Here is a 21728-nt window from a genome sequence, read left to right as displayed (position 1 = left end):
TGCGAGGGTCTATGAACCAGAAAGTAGGTCCTCGGAGACCAAATCTGCCAGTGCCTTAATTCTGGACTTCTCAGCCTCCAGAACTGTGATAAATAAATTTGTTGTTTATAAGCCATCCAGTCTATGGTATTCTGTTAGAGCAGCTCAAAGTGACTAACACACACACAGGTTGTTATTTTTAATCATAGAAAAATTACAGTATATAAAGATTCTCAGTCAATAAATTTAAGTATTTCAATCATACACCACAATCATACCAATTCAAATTCGTGTTATTTTATGGGAGAATTTGCTATGTTCAAAAATTACAGACTACTACCTTCTGTCAGTTATCATACTGCCACCTTGCACATTGCTAGCTCCTTCTGTCAGTTAGCATACTGCTAGCCTGCACATTGCTAGTTAACTCTAACTGAACTACTTGGTAATAATGCTTTTTATCCTGACCCCTCCACCCAAATGAGAGAGAAAGAGAATCCTCGAACACAAATGTACAGAATGTATAGGAAAGGGAAATTATTCAAAATTAATTTCTAAATTCTGCAAAACACTGATTCTTCTCTGATTAGTAATTAACACTTACCTGGAGTCTTGTACCTATTCAAACAAGGATAACTGATACAAATATGATTTTTATATTCTACTTTGGTTTATCTTGGAAATTAAAATAATACCCCATCTTACAGCATTTCAAAAAAGATTACAACTACATATTAAAATATCCTTCAACAAAAGCTTTAAGATAACCTACATCTACAGTCAAGAACACTGATTCAGCATGTGGGACTGACATATTTCAGATTAATACTATTTTATTCTTTAGTTCCAAAACAGAACAAAGATAAAAATTAAGACTTGATATAGCCCCTATGTCTTCCAGATATAGCCTCTGAGTACTTCTTTCCAACAAAATGCACAAAGGAAGTGAATATATATACTTATTTGTACACTTTTGATTCAGTATTTTTAAAAGTGTTTGCTTGAACAAAACACATAAACAGGTGAGAACTGCACTGAAAGAACCTCGTGATTCACAGTCTACTCCATCCAGAATGCTTGAGTTCTACTACAAAGACAGAATGAATGCATCTTTCAAAGTCTAGCAGATAAAACCATCATATACCATGTACTACAAAATATCATTCAATTATTACAAGGATGTAATAAATTTTAAAGTAATGATTATATTTTGAAAATTAGGACCAATTTCATAGTTTGGTTGCTTCTGGTTTTGTACATACTAATAAACAACTTTCTAGAATTTAATTTTGCTAATACACATAATCAAGTTTCTAATGTGTTAAGGTCCCTCCTAAATGCCAAATGCTTTCAACATCTTAGTAAAATTTTGAGATTTAAAGGCAAAGATTCTTATCTAAAAAAATAACTAAATGGGAAAATGTTAACTTCATTAGTAAAAAAGAACTGACAGTTAAAATAAACAAAGCGACCTTTTCCTATTTAACTAGAAAATTTTTTTAAAGATTTACTGCTGACCAGGGTTCAGCAAAATTACTGTATTTTATAGGCACAAAAAATGTCCCATTTTTGTGCTACTTATATACCAATTTAAAAAAATCATAAACAACTTACATTGATTCATTCATTTACTGAGTACCTGCACTGCGTCAGGCAATACCTTAGGCACTGGGAATACAATTGTTAATCAAACAGACCTGAGATTAAATTCCAACAACTGAGAAATGGTTCACTGCATATGGCACATTATTGTAAATTATTTAGCCATTAAAACATAACTTTTAAGATAAACACTATGTAGAGAAAAGGAATGTGCTTACTATACATTAAATATCGTAAGCAAAAAAAATTCTTTTAATAAAACTGGTGTAGGGAAAAAGAACAGCAAGAAATAACCCCAGAATATAACTGGTTTTTCTAGAATAGTAAGGTTATTGGCACTTTATATTTCCTATAAGAAATACATCTGCAAATAAATTAAACAACAAGCATTAAAGAGGTCAATTCCATTATTCTGCAGACTAACAGATGATATCAGGAGCAGTATGCCACATTTTCATAGACTCTGATACTGAGGGAATTACTCAATATTTTGTTGAAACTGGAACTAAGAAACAGTACCTTTTAAATGGTTAAAATAAAATAGTAAAAGCAAACAGCTGGAGGTTTGTATCTTAGAATCATCCATCATGGAAGAAAACAGGGAATATGGAGACTCTTTCAATAAACCCCATCAATTTCTCCTTCCAGGTTCTTTTTTAATTCAGTGAAATATCACATTCCTTTAAACTCTGTCACCAGATATCAAGGCACTTGTGGCAGTTTGTAGTAAACACAAGGGAGCAAACCAATTTTCAGTGAAGAAAATCACTGAAGGGCCTTCCCAGGATACTTCTGCTACTCAACTATGAACCTCTGAAATGATATTATTTACATATATCCAAGAAAATAATTCAGGAAACTTGCCTGCCTGTCTCACAGGTAAATCCAGTTGTTCCGACATAGTAATCTGAAGCAGTGTTGAAACAAAATTCAGAGACTTGTGTGCCTACAAATAAAAAAATACATTTTAAATTTCTGCAAATAAATATTCTCAGTACTCTATTTCACTGCTTGGCTGGCACAAAAGGCTCTCCTCCACAAGTTGATTCCAGCCTTATTTCCTATCACTCACATATAAGGAACTCAAAAAATTCAGTAACCTAACTCCTAAAACTTTTGTATGTTTGCATTTGCCTGTGTACCATTGCACTTCTGACCTACACTGGTGGCAGCAGCTCAAAAACAGTGTCTTTTGTGATACCTATTTCCTCAATTCAGTAATAATTTCTCCAGAGACATTCTATGAAGTGGCTAGACAAAAATTAAACAAGTAAAAATTAACAGCCTGAGGGGCGGTTTCCAAGGTGCTAATAACGTTTCTTTCTTTTTTAAAAAAAATCATTTATTTATTTAATTATTATTTTGAGGGGGGGGGCTGCGTTGGGTCTTTGTTGCTGCGCGCGGGCTTTCTCTAGTTGTGGCAAGCAGGGGCTACTCTGCGTTGCGGTGCGTGGGCTTCTCATTGCAGTGGCTTCTCTTGTTGCGGAGCACGGGCTCTAGAGCATAGGCTCAGTAGATGTGGCGCACAGGCTTAGTTGCTCCGAGGCATGTGGGATCTTCCCAGACCAGGGCTTGAACTCACCATGTCCCCTGTGTTGGCAGGCAGATTCTTAACCACTGCGCCACCAGGGAAGCCCGACGTTTTATTTCTTAACACGTCTGTTTTATAAAAGTGTGTCCAGTTTGTGAAAACTAATCAACTGTATCCTCACGATCACTTTTCTATATGCATATTTCAATAGGAAATTTAAATGAAGAGCTTTGAACATACAATAAAAGTAGGATACAAACTATACGATAATTTAGCAAATATATTTACATGAATATACAATGCAACATATACAAAAAACAAGGAAATACACCAAAAATGCTAATAAGTTGTATCTGGGATGGTAAGATTATAGAGGAACTATTGTATATGTTATTTTCTATTATCCAAATTTTATGCTATGATCCTGGGTTACTTTCATTAACAGTATAAAAGTTATTTAATAATTCCTAAATTTGCCATATTTGATTTTGATTTATTAATAAAGAACTGAAATCTCTTCTCATATGTGCTCTCATTCCCTCTCCCCCAATATAACCATTTCCTATAATGTTATCTCCTCCTTCCAGCCCAAGTTTTAGTATTTTTCTGCATGTGTTCGCATGGACACTAGTGATTTTTATTTTAGTTTCTTCCTTACAGACTTTTTTTTTCATATCTTTATTGGAGTATAAATGCTTTACAATGTTGTATTAGTTTCTGTTGTACAACAAAGTGAATCAGCTATATGTATACATATATCCCCATATCCCCTCATCCCTCTTAAGCCTCCCTCCCACCCTCCCTATCCCATCCCTCTAGGTCATCACAAAGCATCGAGTTGATCTCCCTGTGCTACTCAGCAGCTTCCCACTAGCCATCCATTTTACATTTGGTAGTGTATATATGTCAATGCTACTCTCTCATGCATTCTACAAACACATTCTTAGAAACAGAAAAATTTCCCTTTGGATATAAAAAAATGTCTTTCACATTAGACCCAGAGTGATACTTTGCTCATTCAGTCACTCCAAAAATTATTTATTTAGGTGTTCTTGGTGCAAAACACTATGCTAGGAGCTGAAAATACAAGGTTGAACGAGACAATGAATGAGTCTCCATGACCTCATGGAAACTTAACAGTGAAGGAAAACAAGACAAACAGGTAACTGCCATAAAGTATAATGGAAGAAACAGAAAACACTATGGAAGAATCAAAAGTAGAACTTCCTAACCCAGAAGTAATGCTTAAATTTAAGACCTGGACAGGAGCAGTTAGATGAAAGGGAGGAATTTACCCTTTCCAGTACTCCAAATAGATCTGAACACAGTTAACCATTATCACTTTCATGAAACACCCTTCCACCTACATAGTTCATACACCACTCTTCCTGGTATCTTCTCAGGCTCCTTTGCTTGCTTCTCATTCTATGTACAAATGCTAGAACATGGTGCAAGAACTCAGTCACAGGCCATCTTTTCTGCTCCCTAGCTGATTTCATCCAACTCCTGTCTTTAAATACTATCTATAAATCAAATATGTCATTTCCAGTCCAGGACACTCTAACAGACCTATTTAACATCCCTACCTTCATTGTCTCATAGGATTCTCAGACTTACTATGTTCAAATCATTTTTTTCCCCTAAAAGCTGTGACTCTACTTCCTTGTACCACCTCTCCCAACCCTTGTCATCACCATCCTCACAGTTATTCATGTCTGAAAACTGAACGTCATCTTTAATACTTCCCTCTTTTTTACCCCAATACAATATATCAGGCCCTATCAATTCTACATACAAAATGCTTGTATAATTATTATATCCACTTTCTCCATTCCCATTATCACCAACATAGTCCAAGTGACTATCATCTCTCTTGATGTAGCCATCTGCCCATTCTCTATTTAGCAGCCAATAATCTTTAAAATTGTAAACTAATCCCCTTTAACCAAACCTTTTAACAATTTTCTACTCTATCTCCTAAAGCCTAAAAGGCCCTGTGTTATCTTGCTCCTGCCTATATCTTCAGCCTCATTTAAAGAAACCTTCTCGGGGCTTCCCTGGTGGTGCAGTGGTTAAGAATCCACCTGCCAATGCAGGGGACACGGGTTCGAGCCCGGGTTCAGGAAGATCCCACATGCCATGGAGCAACTAAGCCCATGCACCACAACTACTGAGCCTGTGCTATAGAGCCCACGAGACACAACTACTGAAGCCCGCACGCCTAGAGCCTGTGCTCCACAACAAGAGAAGCCAATGCAATGAGAAGCCCTCGCACAACAAGGAAGACCCAAGGCAGCCATAAATAAATAAATAATAAAGAAACCTTTTCACCCCCCACTGCCCCACCTTAGCAGCCTTCTTTAGGTCCTTTCAACAATACACATTACCCCATTGCAGAGTCTTTGTACATGCTGTGACTTTCTACCTACAACACTTCTCTCCAGTGCTCCACCAGAGTTAACTGGTCCACAGCTTCACATTCTTTGGGTCTCAGTTTAAACATTTCCTTAGAGAAGCATTTCCTCACTGATCACACTAGGGCTAAGCAGGGCTCCCTATTACTCTCATAAGCTCCAAGGTATTTTTACTTCATAATACTTATTACATATTTGTAATTATTATATTTGTAGCTGGTTTTATGTCTGCCTCTCCTATTAGACTTTAAGCTCCACTGAGAATAAGGACTTTACTGTATACCCAGTTCCTCATATGTTTGACATTCAAAATACTCAACGAATTTATTGAAAGAATAACAATGAATCAACAAAAAAGGGGCTTTGGAAGCAGTTCTGATCACCTAGGGGCTGTGCAGAGTGAAAAAGCGTATTTATATTTTTAGACCGATGAGCCCACAAAGACCACTACTATGTCACTTTTTAGGCCATTAATATTACAGTAGGGGGCTTCCCTGGTGGCGCAGCGGTTGAGAGTCCGCCTACTGATGCAGGGGACACAGCTTCGTGCCCTGGTCCAGGAAGATCCCACATGCCGCGGAGCAGCTGGGCCCGTGAGGCATGGCCGCTGAGCCTGTGCGTCCGGAGCCTGTGCTCCGCAACGGGAGAGGCCACAACAGTGAGAGGCCCGCATACCGCAAAAAAAAAAAAAAAAAAAAAAAAAAAAAAAAATTACAGTAGGTATCTTGTCTCCCACATCAAACTGTGAACTCCTGGAATGAACTGCTAGAATCAGACAGTTACAAACATAAGTGATGTCACTTCCTACATTTTTAACTCTTGAGCAAGTTTGATTCAGCAAATCTAATTCTTAATTACCAAGTCAGTATAACAAAATCTACTTCACAGGATAGCTCTAAGGAATAAACACGGAAAGTATTTTGGCAAATATCAAGACATAACAAATGGGGAGTTCGCTGGTGGCCTGGTGGTTAGGATTCCGAGCTTTCACTACCATGGCCCAAGTTCAATCCCTGGTCGGGGAATTGAAATCCCACAAGCTGCGCAGTGTGGAAACACACACACACACAAAGAATTAGTACAAGTGGACAAGACAATCCTACCACAAAACAATATATGCAATACACCAAAGCACTGGTCAAGATGGGGGAAAAAAATGGAACACAGTGCTGGTAGACGTATAAAACGGTACAACCATTTTGGAAAACTGGCAGTATCTGACATGCACCTATCTTACAACCTAGCAATTTCCCCCTTATATATCCAAGAGAAATAAGTGCTTATGTTCACAATAATACCTGTCCATTAACAAGTGAATGTATAAACAAACTGTGGTACAATTCATACAATGAAATACTATACAATAAATTAAAAAAATAAAACCAACCTACAGAATCAAGCAATAATACAGATCTCAAAAATATGTTGAGAAAGAAGCCAGACTATATCACATACTATGTGATTCTATTAATGTGAAGTTTAACGACAGGCAAATCCAAGTTATAGTTAACAGAAGTCAGAAAAATGATAACCTGAAGACAAGTCTGAAGAGAAAATTCTAGGCCAATGGAAATGTTTTATCTATCTTATCTATCTTCCTACCTACCTACCTATCTTAATCTAGATGGTGGTACCTAGGTAAAAGCTGACTGAGCTGTACATATTTTTGAGCTCTGTGTTATATGTAAATTAACCCTCAATTAAAAGAAAAAGCCAACAACACTACTTTTACTTGAACATTCACAGCATTATTCATAAAAAAGTAGAAACAACCCAGATGTCCATCAACTGATGAATGGATAAGCAAAATGTGGCATATCCATACATTCATGTAACGTTATTCAGTAATAAAAGGAATGAAGTACTGACACTTGGTACAACATGTGTCAACCTTAAAAACATTATGCTGTGTGAAAGAATCCAGTCACAAAAGACTACAGATGGTATGATTTCATATATATCAAATGTCCAGAATAGGCAAATCTATGAGCAAAAAGTAGCCTAGAGGGCTTCCCTGGTAGCGCAGTGGTTGAGAGTCCACCTGCAGATGTGGGGACACGGGTTCGTGCCCCGGTCCGGGAACATCCCACATGCCGCGGAGCGGCTGGGCCCGTGAGCCACGGCAACGGGAGAGGCCCGCGTACCGCAAAAAAAAAAAAATGTAGCCTAGGACTGGAGGTGTAGGGCGGAATTAGGAGTAACCGCTTAATGGTATGGGGTTTCCTTTAGGGGTGATAAAAATGTTCTAAAGTTTGTAGTGATGGATGCATAACTGTGAATACACTAAAAATCACTGAACTGGATACTAAAGTGGCTAAAATCAATAAATTTATTTTAAAAAATCAACAAAACTAAACACTGAAAACAAGCACTTAGTTTATTACCCTATTATTTTAGGTCACTTTGAATGCCTTCATAAACAAACCAGCATAAATCCAAAAAGTACAACTGACCAAAAAAAAAAAAAAAAGTTACTTTCAGACAACAGAGCTAGACTAATGGTAAGAAAGAAAGGATATTTCTGTCAGCAGGAATAGCACAAGCAATCTCAACCTGGGACATCTATCTACTGGCCTCATCCAGCTGAAATCCCGAGTGCAGGTAGCCTTGTATTCTCCCTAAGAAGGTAACAAATGGACTTAAATTAGTACTAAATATTAAAGATCAGGTTCTCAAGAAAATTGAGACAGGAAGTAGGTTCGTAATCACTTAAGACTGGGATGGGGATTAACTACAAACTGCAAAGAGGCATCTTACTGGAATAATGGAAATGTTCCAAAACTGGATTGTGGTAATAGTATTATCTACCAAAAATCACTGATTCCACTTAAAACAGGTAAAGTTTACGATATGTAAATTATACCCCAATAAAGTTTAAAAACGGGAAAAAACCCCCATGGATCTGTACAACTGTAAAACACAGGACAAATAAAGATATATACTAACTATACAAGTTAGGAAAAAACTCTTTCAAGCATTGGGTAATCTCTAACAACTTTCTGGCATTCTTGGATATAGCAAACTATCACATATTTAGAAGAATTCCTATCACATGTTAACTATTACTGTATTTATTAACTATCATAAATTTAAAGGTCTTCATGTTTTACACTATAAAAAATAAATTTAAGTAAAAATATCACTAGCATCAATTTTTATCACAAAGTTTGGCAAACACTGATTAGGCTTGAGAAGATGCTACAATAAATCTTTTATTAGTCAAAGTATCTGGCTTCTAGCAGTCAGAGAACCAGGAGAAATTAAGCAACAAATGGGTCATTATATATCATTAAGTAGAGCTAGAACTGCTAATACTCAGGTTTAAAAGCTGCTCACCATAACACAAAACTACCTTTCCAGACAACTTCTTACCTTCTCATGATCTGTCATCATGCCAAATAATTCAACGTTCATCCTTAACCCACCTCATCAAAATTCTTCAATAGCCCCAACTCCATCTCCATCTCCTTTAACTCCACTCCACTTACTAGTACTTACAACATGCCAGATACGACAGAGATAAAAGATCACCACTCTAAAGTAGGTTGGGAAATTAATTCTAATTAGACTGACAGGTTAAGTATTTTAGTTAGACCCTAAAGGATTTAAACCCACAGAGATGGAGAGAAAAGATTTTTAAAAGGAAAAGAAGTATGGGTTATGTTAAAGAGATTACTAGAAAAATGAAAGATAACAGTGGAAGACAAAAATGAATAGGTAGAGACTTCCCTGGTGGCGCAGTGCTTAAGAATCCGCTTGCCAATGCAGGGGACACGGGTTCTAGCCCTGGTCTGGGAAGATCCACATGTCACGGAGAAACTAAGCCCATGCACCACAAATACTGAGCCTGTGCTCTAGAGCCCATGAGCCACAACTACTGAGCCTGTGAGCCTCAACTACTGAAGCCCGTGTGCCTAGAGCCCGTGCTCTGCAACAAGAGAAGCCACCGCAATGAAAAGCCCGCGCACCGCAACAAAGAGTAGCCCCTGCTCGCCACAACTAAAGAAAGCCTGCGAGCAGCAACAGAGACCCAATGCAGCAAAAAATAAAAATAAATAAATCTATAAAAAAATTATTCTTTAAAAAATGAATAGGTATATTGTGACCACATCAAGATCCATTAAGTGTGCACTTTTTTTGCAAGTTTTTACATGATCAGATCTATGCTGCAGGAAGAATAAGGTCCTGAAGCAGTATGAAGAATATAATTCTAGGATAGATGACTATTAAAACATTACAAGGGCTTCACTGGTGGCGCAGTGGTTGAGAGGCCGCCTGTCGATGCAGGGGACGCGGGTTTGTGCCCCGGTCCGGGATGATCCCACATGCCGCGGAGCGGCTGGGCCCATGAGCCATGGCCACTGAGCCTGTGCGTCTGGAGCCTGTGCTCCGCAACGGGAGAGGCCACAACAGTGAGAGGCCCGCGTACCATAAAAGAAAAAAAAAAATTACAAGTAGAAAATTATTATTACAACAGGTAATAACAGGCCTGAAAAACTTCTACTCCACAGGTAGCTCCCCTTACTCCCCAAAATAAGTCAAACTACAAAAGAAAAAAAAAACGAAAGACATACATATCACATAAACAAATTTCCCCTGACCCTACTACCTTTTTAACCTACAAACTTATTCCTACCCCCTTACTAGCATTTCACTCACTAACTCTGTAATCAGAAATTTTCTCCAAGGTTGCCAATATTTTTAAAGCTCCCCTCCCCTGCCCCCACCAAACTCATTTTGCTTTAACTTCCCTCATTTAGAAATATCAACAACCCTTTCTTTTTCTAACAGCTTTTTTACTTATTACAAAAGGAATTCATGTTCACTGGTAGAAAATTTATGAAATTTATTTATGGAACAAGGAAACTAAACCTACAACCAATCTTCTTACTTGAAATTCCTTTTCTTGGCGCCCTTTGGCTTTTCTGTACAATTCTCCCATCTCCTTTTCCCTATGTTTCTCAATGTCCCCAAAATGGGCATGGCCCAAAGGGTATGCAGCCCTCTAGTCCACCCCACACCTCTGGATCACACTCCCTTCCTCTCAATTCACCTGCAGAAGAAAAATCACTTTTCCATTACTGCTTTCTCTCCTAAACTTCAGTTCCACATTCCCAATTGCCTACTAGACATTTTCTCCTTGGTGTTTCCAGCTCCTCGAACCAGACAGACTGTAGTCATGCTTTCTCCAATATCAATTTCCCTTCTAGACCCACATTTTCCAATGTAATCACCTAATGTCAATATCTTTTAAAGCTTACTTTAAGATGTAACTTTTTATTAATTCTCACCATTTTGTAATGTAACCAAACAGACCTTCAATTAGTTACTGTACTTTACATCATTTATAAGGAAGAGAGGCGCTTAAGGGCACTATGACATCAGAGTTTACATAAAATGAATACAATCAGGTAATTTCAAGAGCCAAGGAATTTCTACCCTCTGCTTTACTAGAGAAGTTGACAAAGGCAATTACTGTATCTATTTTACCTACATGAAATATGAGGCATAGTGAGGTTAAGGCAGTGTAGTGGTAAAACCGGGACCAGGCTGAGGCTCTTCACTGTGTCCTCCTGCCTTTCATTAAATTGCGGTAATGCTTTCCAACTAAGGAGTTTTTAAAAAACTTAATTATAAATTACTTAGCAACCAAAAAAAAAAAAAAGCGCCCACTTTAAACCAAGCTCATCTTTAACATGCCACTGACAGAAACAGTAAGTAAAATAATGCATGCATCTATTTCTGAAAAAGAAAATTTTCTTACAAATATTAATATGGTGTTACCTTTCTTTCAGATCTTTAACATGCTCTGTCACTGAATAACTTCCTGTCTAACAATCCAAGAATCCAGGAACTTTCCCTCTCCAAAATTCACAACAGGATCTACTTCATGATATTCCTAATTAAAGAATGTTAACCTGCTCAGACTACAAACTATTCTATCTTCCAAAAACATACACAATAACCTCATAAATATTTGCTGAATTTCTAGACTTGCTAAATTGTCCTATACATGTGCCGTCATTTTGCACTTTTCCAGACCTAAGATTTTCACTGATTAAACATTTCATAAGCCTTTAATAAAATAAAATCAAATTAACCAATTATAAATAATCACTTTCGGTTGTAATAGTAACCATCTGTGAAGACAGCAGATGTGACTTAGGTAGTTCGTGAATTTTAAAGATAAACAAAATATCAAGAAACTTATCAAAGCTATGTCCTCTTACTTTTTTCACATAAAGCACGTGAAAAGCAGCATTTCTGCCTACACAAGCATTTTACAGCAATTAAGCTTAGGAACTGAGGGTTTAAAAGAGATTTAAATGAGATTTATGGTTAGGAAAAATTTCAGTTTAAGGAGGTAAGAGGTTAACAGGAGGGGTGAGCAGCATGAGTAAAGGTTTGCATATAGAAAGGCTTCCACTGAAGAACACTGGCAGCTAAAGCAGGAAGAGAGCAGCGATATTGTTCTCTGTCATAATAATCTGCCAAAACCCTCCAGACATTATTTTCTTTATCTTACAAATGAAAAAAACAAGTATTTCTGAGTGTGTGTGTGTGCGCGCGCGTACAGATAGGAAAAGACAGTCTTTGTATTCAAGAGCAAATAGTCTGGAATATAAGAAACAATGTTGAATGAATACCAAATGCACATATTTTAGATTAGCTAAACAAATTTTAAAAAATTGCACTTCTAGATATACTAGAATATATAGTATAGAATTTAAATGAGAAGTGACAGATGTCTGTAACACAAACCTACTTTAACAATTCAAAGATGAGTATTCTTAACATTCTTAACATTATTCAAGGGCTTCCCTGGTGGCGCAGTGGTTAAGAATCCGCCTGCCAATGCACGGGACACGGGTTCAAGCCCTGGTCCGGGAGGATACCACATGTCGCGGAGCAACTAAGCCCATGTGCCACAACTACTGAGCCTGCGCTCTAGAGCCCACGAGCCACAACTACTGAAGCCTGAGTGCCTAGAGTCTGTGCTCCGCAACAAGAGAAGCCACCGCAATGAGAAGCCTGCAGACCGCAACGAAAAGTAGCCCGTGCTCGCCGCAACTAGAGAAAGCCTGCATGCAGCAACAAAGACCCAACTCAGCCAAAAATAAATAAATAAATATATTTAAAAAGAAAAACAAAAAAAATTTCTATTATTCAAGTTATTTCTCTTTGCACTCAACAAACATTTACTATAGAGAACCTATAATGTGGCAGGCACTGTGTTTATAAGAGTGCCAATTTTCATGCTGCAATAATGCTATCTACTAGTGAGCTCACTGTCCAAATAATATGTACTTGTGTTCTTTCTCCATCAGTGCTGATCATCTGCCACTGAGATGAACAACTACAAAGTTAGCAGACTGAGGTAAGAAATGAAATGTATTGCATGTCGGATTGGTTAATCAATTGGCACTTAAACAGTAATTCAAATAATCTGGAGAGAACTTAGTAGTTGCCAAACACTTTCCTAAAATTTTTACATTCATCGTCTCACTCAACCCACACAACACAATGACATACCATACTAACATAAGGAAAATGATGGTTAGAGGTTAAGTAACTTTAACACCCCACAGCTAGTGCAGAAATCTTTAGTTTAAAAAAAAAAAAAGAAAATGGTTTTCTTCAGTCTTTGAGGCAAAGCTTGTTATACAAACATATTTCAAATTGGGACATGAGAGAGAACAATGGGTTCCAAATTACAGCAGAGGTTCAAAAAAATCAAAATTCATAACACACTACAGAGTAAGTGGGGAATACTAAAACAGATTTATCTTGAAAATATCTGCCAAAAAGAGTGTCCTTACTGTGGTCTTTAACAGTCTTATGGAACTTTATCTATATGTAACATAAAAAACATATAAACAGGGACTTCCCTGGTGGTACAGTGATTAAGAATCCGCCTGCCAATGCATGGGACACGGGTTCCAGCCCTGGTCCGGGAAGATACCACATGCCGCGGACCAACTAAGCCTGTGCGCCACAACTACTGAGCCTGCACTCTAGAGCCTGCAAGCCACAACTACTGAAGGCCGTACGCCTAGAGCCCGTGCTCTGCAGCAAGAGAAGCCACCGCAATGAGAAGACCGTGCACAGTGACGAAGAGCAGCTCCCGTTCTCCGCAACTAGAGAAAGCCCGAGCGCAGCAACGAAGACCCAACACAGCTAAAAATAAACAAAATAAATAAATAAAATTAAAAAAGAAAAAAAGCACCCTTAAAATCCTTGAAGTGGAGGTGGTATAAGACATCTAAAGCCTATACTGTTCTCTATTATAACAGGAAGTCAGTAAAGCCTACCATTAACAAAGAATTGCAGTAACAAAACACAGTAATTCCTGACCTCATGAAACTCAAAAATTATACTGGGGAAACAATAAGTAAAATACATATGATAAATAAGTGACACAGAGAAAAATAAACAAGTGAAGGGAGACAGGGAGCATGGTAGTCAGGCCACTCCTTAGGGATACGGAGACAGTTGAACAGTGATAGAAGTTTCTGGGAGACAACTGAGTAAAAGGGGTTCCAAGCAGATGGAACGGTTAAGTGCAATAGCTGAGACAAAGGCACTTTTCGTTTTGTTTTTAAACCATCTGCACTCTAATACTTGGATAACATTTACAATTTTTATAGAGTTAGTGATTACTTCACTTAGCTGAAGAGATCCATTCAAATGGCAATGATCTTTTTCTTTTAGCTAAATGAACCAAAATGTAGCTTCAGTTGAATGAGACATCATGGACTGATTGGTTCACCCTATTTTATCTAAAGCAAGAAGAGCTTGCCAAAAATAAAATGCAACTTCCTCCTTCTTACTACAGTAAAGCTTCTTCAAGACTTATCTGGGATCTATTTCCTAAATCAAGGTTCTGCCACAAGAAAGTCAAAGCAAAAAGTATTCAAATGGAAGCACTTCATTAAAATGGAATCAAGATTAGAAATGAGAATAAATATTCTAATTAATAGAAAAGTTGTCTTAGGAAAATTACTAAAAAATCTAGGTGTAATGACAAAGAAATTTGCAAAATGTAAACATTTAACCATCACAGAAATACAGGTCAGATATCAAATTTTTTGAAAGAAAAGATAAGCAGTGTTCACTACTCCAGAGTATTTTAAAACCCTAACAGCAGCTTAAGGGTTAAGTAATAAATGCTTTGAATACTATTTTGATTTATCTTCTAAAAACTAGCTTGTGAAATACTTACCCCAGGTCTCTACCACAAGATGTTAGTACATACAACTGAACATTCAATAACCTGATTGAGGAATAAATGAATTTCTAATTTGCAGAAAGTATCACTTACCCAATTTTTCTACAAGGGAACCAATTCTTTCAAATAACAATTTTTAAAATTAATAATTACACACAAGTATTTTAGTCAAAATAATGTGCTTTTAGGGCAAAGTCATGGTAGAAATCACTATGACTAAACTTTTAGTGTGTCTAGGTTTACATATGCATTAGCACATCATCAACAAAATAATGTTCATCTTAACCTGTGTCTATCACAAAACAAATCAAAATAAAAAGCAATCCACAACTCCCTCTATGGTTTAGTAATGGTTCAAAGTGGGAATTTCTTTCAACTCACTATTTTATATCCAAAAGAAATCTATCCTCCTCCCAAGGTGTCTTCGAGCCTAAGAATTTCAGCATCATTTTTGGCAAGATCTAATGGTCTTATTTACATATAAAATAGATTTAACTTTTCATTTTTAAATAATTTTACACTTAATTTGTCTATACTCCGTGGGCGGTCTTAAAATTTAAGTTCCTTGAGGCCAGGAATCTCTAAAACAGCATTGTACACTGAAGATGTTCAATTATCAGTATTCCTGGAAGTCAATATAAATGTTTTTAAATAATTTACCCACCAGCTAAGAAGAGCATAAACTAACTGAATTTCTATTTTAACGAGGGACTTCTCTTTATGTAAAAAAAAAAAGTACACTAAACGTCACTAAAGCTGGGCAAATTCATAGGAAGGCATAGGAAGTGACAGCGATCCTTTAAAGAAGCCTTTAAAATACTCACTAAAATATAAGTTACAGAAATTTAGAAACAAAGAATGAAACTGAAAAAAGTACAATAAAATACCCACATAATAAGGCTCTTTTCCAAAGGGTGGTCTCCTCCAAAAATATGGGTAAAAAAGAAACCAACGCTCAGAGAGTTGACATGGAGCTTGGCACGTTTCAAGGCACTCTGTCTTACATCGTCTCCCTTGACTGTCACAGCAAACCCTGTGGCCTTATTTTATGAATGGGAAAACTAAGCGTCGAAAGGTTAAGAGACTTGCCCAAGGTCAGTCAAGAAATTAGTGGTACAGCTCTAACTAGAAGGGTGCACTTCACCTGACACCTTGCACTAAATCGCGCTGCCTCCCCGACCGAGGCGTTAACAGAGTAGAAGAGCAGTGAATCAGACTCCCATGGGTATCCCGCACTCCCCGCACCCTGCCTAAGAAGCGGGGGCTCGCCTCTGAAAGCTGTCCCTAGCAGCTCAGCCGGAGAGGAGAAAGTTGTGCAGGTCACCGATCAGCCCAGGGAAGTGACAAGCTGACAGGCACAGCCCCCAGTGGGACTAGCTCTGCATTCCCAGGAGCCCCTCAGAATCCGGCGCCAGCGGGACTGCTACCGGAAACGTCTGAAAAACCTCCCGGTGACTTTCGCCCCCTCCTGGGCGCGAGGAACGAGCTGGGAATGAGCCAGAGGGTGGCCGGCCACCCGAGCCAGCCATGTGTCCAGCCCGTCACGCCCGCCTCGCCCTAGCCGGCTCCTCATGCCTCGACCGCAGCCAGAGGCCCAGCTCACGATCCAACGCAAAGGCTGCCTTGGCCGCCGCCGCCACCACCGCCGCAGCAGCCTGAGGCCCCGGCGTGGCACTCGCCGTCAGGTCCCCGCCCCACGGCTCCAGTTGGGCCCCTCAGCGACGCCGTCCCCGCCTCTGGCCAGGCCCGGAGGGCTCGGCCTGCCACAGTCCGCCCGCCCGCCCGCCGTCGCCGCCGCCAGCCCAGCGTCCTTACTTCATTGAGCTGGCGCTCCGCGGCCTCACGCAAGGCTGGGTCCATGGTGCCCCGCAGGGCCTCGATAATGGTGTTGGGGTCCATCGCAGGGCGGACGCAGTCAAACCCGGAGCTCGGGTGCTACTGGGCCAGGAATAGCGCCCCTCACTGCGCACATGGACCCGCCGCGCTCCGCAGCGGCAACCGGCGCGAAAGGAAAGAGAAGCGCCAAGGCCCCGGATAGAACCTCTTCTCTTCGGCGTGGAGGCGGGAGATGCTCCGGCCACTTCCTGTCGGCGCTCCCGTGGAGCACTTTGGGAGATGTAGTCCACTTGGGCAGTCCGCAGCCCACGTGGCCCTGAGCTGTCGCTCCTACAGACAAGACCTGTTCTTCAGAAAGAGAAAAATGTTCAAACTTCACAGAAAGAAAATTAAAACAATCAGTTACACATAGATTCCACATAATAATATACCTTTGGTAACCATAAGGTAAGGCTGATGCAATGTGTGATGCTAGTAGCTGTGTAATTGAAGGAAGCCTTTTGAAAAGCAATTTGAGATGTGTTACTAAATGCCATAAAAATGTTTATAATCTATGACCCAACTAATCCCATTTATGACACTTTATCCTAAGGAAATAACATAAAGGGTTAAATGACCTTTATGTGTAAAAGGTGTTTATCACATTACATATTTATAATCAAATACTAAAATTATGGGGTTTTTGGTTTGTTTGGTTTTTTTGTTTGTTTTTTGAGTATCCAAATTTTGGCACAGATCACCTCTAAATGCAGAATAAAAGTATAATCCCTATTAAAATCCACCTTCTTTAAACAGGCAAACATTTTCAGAAAGGTTAAATTAACTCGCCCAAGGTCACTTAGTAAGAGGTTTGCCTAGGATTTCAAACTAAGGATGTTTCTGTTTTCAAAGTTTTCATTCTCTCCAATGAATCACTCTGCCTCTCGAAAGAAATGTGGAACCGTAGGGGAATGGTTAAGCAAATTACAGGAATCCAGTCAATTAAATTTTTCACAGTCACCAAAAATTACAAATGTAACAACACTAAAATATTTATATATAGATACAGCTTTGTTACATAGACAAAAACCGGGAAACAAGGCTGGCAAATGAAAGTAACTGATTTTCTAGCATGGTGAGATTTTCAGTAATTTCCTTTCATACCTGTTATTGTTGTAATACAGTTATGTAAATGTATTTACTTAAAATGAATTATAAGCCTTCAAATACAATTTGTTAAAAGATCACTTATTGTTTTTACTTTACCAAAAGGAAAAAGGGCGACACAAAAGGCTTTCCCTGGAATAGTGGGCTTTGCAATATTAATCTCTTATGTGCCAGCCACTGTGCCTGGAAGTGAGGTATAATTATTCCTGATTTACCAATGCAGACTCCAGGGCTTAGATTGTGAAAGGTCATAAGGTTTTCATAATATAACCTGTAAGATCTATCATTGTATTGATACAATCTGTTTAAGAATTTCATCTCCCTATTCCATCCCTCAAATGAAAGGGCCCTGAAAATAAAGATTATGTTTTAATTCACTTTTGAATCTTCACCTCCTATCACAGAGCTTGAATATCTACTAGGAGTTCAATAAATATTTTAGTGAATAAATGAAGAAAGGAATGAGTGAACTAGTAATGACTTTTAGTTGTCAGTGGCTGAGCCAGAATTGAAACCTCAGTCTTCATGATTCCAAAGCCAGTCCTCTTTGCATTACTACATAGCTATTTTAGACTCCAGCATTGACTTGTACATAATGGAATTGTGAAAATTACAGCATAACACAATGTATGTAAAAGCACTTGACACAAAGAAGGTGCTCCAAAAATGTTAATTCCCTGTGCCTGAAACTGAAATGGTGAAGGAGTATTGGGGGAAATATGGTTTTTAAGCTATAGTGCTGGGAACTGGGAGCCGGCAAGGTTTGCAGGTCTATAGCTGGAGTGGGGGCCTGTGTCTCATGCTTCAAAGAGAGTATAGCTCATAGGGTACTAGAACCTGTCTAGGGAGCCAGAGTTCCTTTATCCATACAAGGAGCTTGGCTCCACGACCCTTCAGGAGTTTAGTTGGCAGAGTGATTAGCACACCCAAATAATTTGTAGGGTTTTTTTTATTTTTAGCTAGTAACACACAAAATGTGACTTATATGACTGGAAATTTAGATGTCAGCTCCTCCAGGGCAGGGACCATATCTATCTATTTCTTTGTGGCAGACAAAGAAATGAGTGTCTGTTTGGAACTCCCTGGTGGTGCAGTAGTTAGGGCTCCGTGCTTCCACTGCAGGGAGCCCAGGTTCAATCCCTGGTTAGGGAACTAAAATCCTGCATTCAGCATGGTGCGGCGCGGCCAAAAAAAAAAAAAAAAAAGAAAAGAAATGAGTGTGTGCTCAATAAATAAGTGTGTGAAGATTAAAAGAAAAAGCACCATGTTAGGGCTTCCCTGGTGGCGCAGTGTTTGAGCGTCCGCCTGCCGATGCAGGGGACACGGGTTCGTGCCCCGGTCCGGGAGGATCCCACATGCCGCGGAGCGGCTGGTCCCGTGAGCCATGGCCGCTGAGCCTGCGCGTCCGGAGCCTGTGCTCCGCAACGGGAGAGGCCACAACGGTGAGAGGCCCGCGTACAGCAAAAAAAAAAAAAAAAAAAGAGGAAATAATTCCATACCAGGCTCCCAAAATTATTCTCAGAATCCAATGAGGTTGGAAAGTGCTTTGTAATTATAAAGCTCAGTACAAACATAAATTGTTACTGGTATTAAGGAAAGGGCCGAGGAGAAAGGAAGGTAAGAGGGCAAGGAAGGAAAGTTAAAGAAAGTGAAGAAATGGGGACTTTCTGCAGAGCATCTTTCCCAGCAGTAAGTGTGCACTTTCAACAGTTTGGTACACAGATGTCCTTATAAAGCTTAGTATATGCAAGGAAAGGTAAAACACAACCTTGTATTGATACTGTCACATGAAGACCATTTTATTGCATTTCTTTTAAGTACACTGACCTACACAAAATTGAAGTTTATGACCTAAACCATATAAAAATTTTTAAAGATCAACTTCATCAAGGTATAATTTACATAAAATTCAATGAGTTTTCACAAAGTTATACACCCATGTAACACCACCATAATCGACATATAGATTCTAGCCATTAGCCCTTCCCAGTCACCTCTTACGTGCTCAGCCCTATGACACATATGCTTTCTATTCCTGTCAGATTTGCCTTTCCTAGAGTTTCATATAAATGGAAGCATTCAGTAAGCACTTTTTATGTCTGGCTTTTTTTTTTTTCCACTCACTGTAGCACTTCTGAGATTATTTCTACGATGTTGAGTACATCAGGTCATCCTTGTTGCTAAATGGCAGTCCATTGACTGGACGTACAACAATTATCCATTCATCTGTGGCCCTTTGAGTCATTTCCAGTTTTTGCCTATTGTGAATAAAGCTGATATGTACATTTGTTTACAAATCTTTGTGTGGATATATGTTTTCATATCTCTGGTAAATAGCTAAGAATGGAAAGGCTGGTTTGCATTGTAAGTGTATATGTAACTTTATAAGATACTGCCGAACGATTTCTAAAATTGGTTGTACAATTTTACATTCCCACCAGCCATCATGGACATTTCATTGTTCCACATCTTCATCAACAGTTTGAATTCTCAGTCCTTTCAAGTGTGTCTAGGGACTTTCCTTTTGGTCCAGTGGGTAAGACTCCATGCTCCCAATGCAGGGGACCTGGGTTTGATCCAGGGAACTAGATCCCGCAGGCTGCAGCTAAGACCTGGCACAGCCAAATAAATAAAAACAATAATTTTAGTCTATCTAGTGCAGTGGATGTGTAATGGTATGTACAAGATGCATTTCTCTGATGAGTTAATAATGTTGAGCATCTTTTCATGTGCTACTATATCTATTTGTATCATCTTTTGAAAAGTAACAGTTTTGCCTGTCTTTTTTTTTTTTTTTGGTCATGCCATGTGGCTTTTGGGATCTTAGTTCCCCGACCAGGGATTGAACCACCAGGCCACAGCAGTGAAAGCGCCGAAAGCACCAGGGAATTCCCTGTTTTGCCTGGTTTTTTTGGTTTGTTTTGTTTTTAATATTTATTCAGTTATTTATTTGGCTGTGCCAGGTCTTAGCTGTGGCACTTGGGATCTTCGTTGCCACACGTGGGATCTTTAGTTGTGGCATGCAGGACCTAGTTCTCTGACCAGGGATCGAACCCGGTCCTCCTGCACTAGGAGCTCCGAATCTTAACCACTGGACCATCAGGGAAGTTCCTTGACTGTTTTTTTTTTTTTTTTTTTTTGCAGTACGCGGGCCTCTCACTGTTGTGGCCTCTCCCGTTGCGGGGCACAGGCTCTGGACGCGCAGGCTCAGCGAGCATGGCTCACGGGCCCAGCTGCTCCGCGGCATGTGGGATCTTCCCGGACCGGGGCACGAACCCGTGTCCCCTGCATCGGCAGGCGGACTCTCAACCACTGCGCCACCAGGGAAGCCCTCCTTGACTGTTTTTAAAATTGGGTTGTTGCCTTACTGCTCTTGGGTTGTAAGATACTCTGGGTACAATTCTTTCTGTCAAATTTCTGTTTTGTGAATATTTTCTTTCGGTTTGTGTCTTAATTTTTTTAACTGATCTTTCAAAAAACGATTTTCTATTTTGATAAAGTCCAATTTATCAATTGTTTCTTTCATAACTGTGCTTTTTGTGTGCTATGTAAGAAATCTTTCTCACCTTAAGATTGTAAAGATTTTCTCTTATGTTTTCTCCTAGAAATTTTACAGTTTTAGCGTTTATGTTTTGGTTTATGATTCAATGTGAATTAATTCTTTGTGTGTATGGTGTGAGGTAAGCACTGAAGTTAATTGTTTCTGCATATGGATATCCAGTTAGTACAGTGCAGTTGGTTAAAAAGCTTACCCTTTGACCATTGACTTACTTGGCATTTTGTTGAAAAATCAGTTGCCCAAATACATATGTGAAGATCTATGTTTAAATTATCTATTCTGTTCCATTGATCTATTTATCTGTCCCTATGCCAATATCACAATGTCTTGAGTCTTTTTTTTTTTGAGAAGAATTGTAAAGTCTTTTTTTTATTGTCTCTGCTGAGAGGCGTCTACCATCTGTTAATCTGAATATTTGTGCTTCCAATATTT

The 21728-nt window shown here is 39.0% G+C and overlaps 1 protein-coding gene across 2 annotated transcripts in view; it reads right to left on the bottom strand.

Moving 5' to 3' along the window:
- Window positions 1-16820, bottom strand: part of IPO7 (importin 7) — a 47826-nt gene extending 31006 nt beyond the window's left edge. The window contains exons 1-2 of one of the 2 annotated variants that reach the window (XM_060018471.1): window positions 16571-16820; window positions 2446-2527 (exon numbers count right to left, since the gene is read on the bottom strand). In XM_060018471.1, the coding sequence (XP_059874454.1) occupies window positions 2446-2527; window positions 16571-16654 (166 nt within the window). In that variant the 5' untranslated portion in view covers window positions 16655-16820. The remainder of the gene's footprint in view (window positions 1-2445; window positions 2528-16570) is intronic. The other variant, XM_060018470.1, reaches the window with a different exon arrangement.
- Window positions 16821-21728: the final 4908 nt, after the last annotated feature.

The sequence above is a fragment of the Delphinus delphis genome, chromosome 8, assembly GCF_949987515.2.
Source record: "Delphinus delphis chromosome 8, mDelDel1.2, whole genome shotgun sequence".
NCBI classification, from domain to species: Eukaryota; Metazoa; Chordata; class Mammalia; order Artiodactyla; family Delphinidae; genus Delphinus; species Delphinus delphis.
Note: the sequence above shows the minus strand (reverse complement) of the source record. Positions and strands in the feature narration are given on the sequence as shown.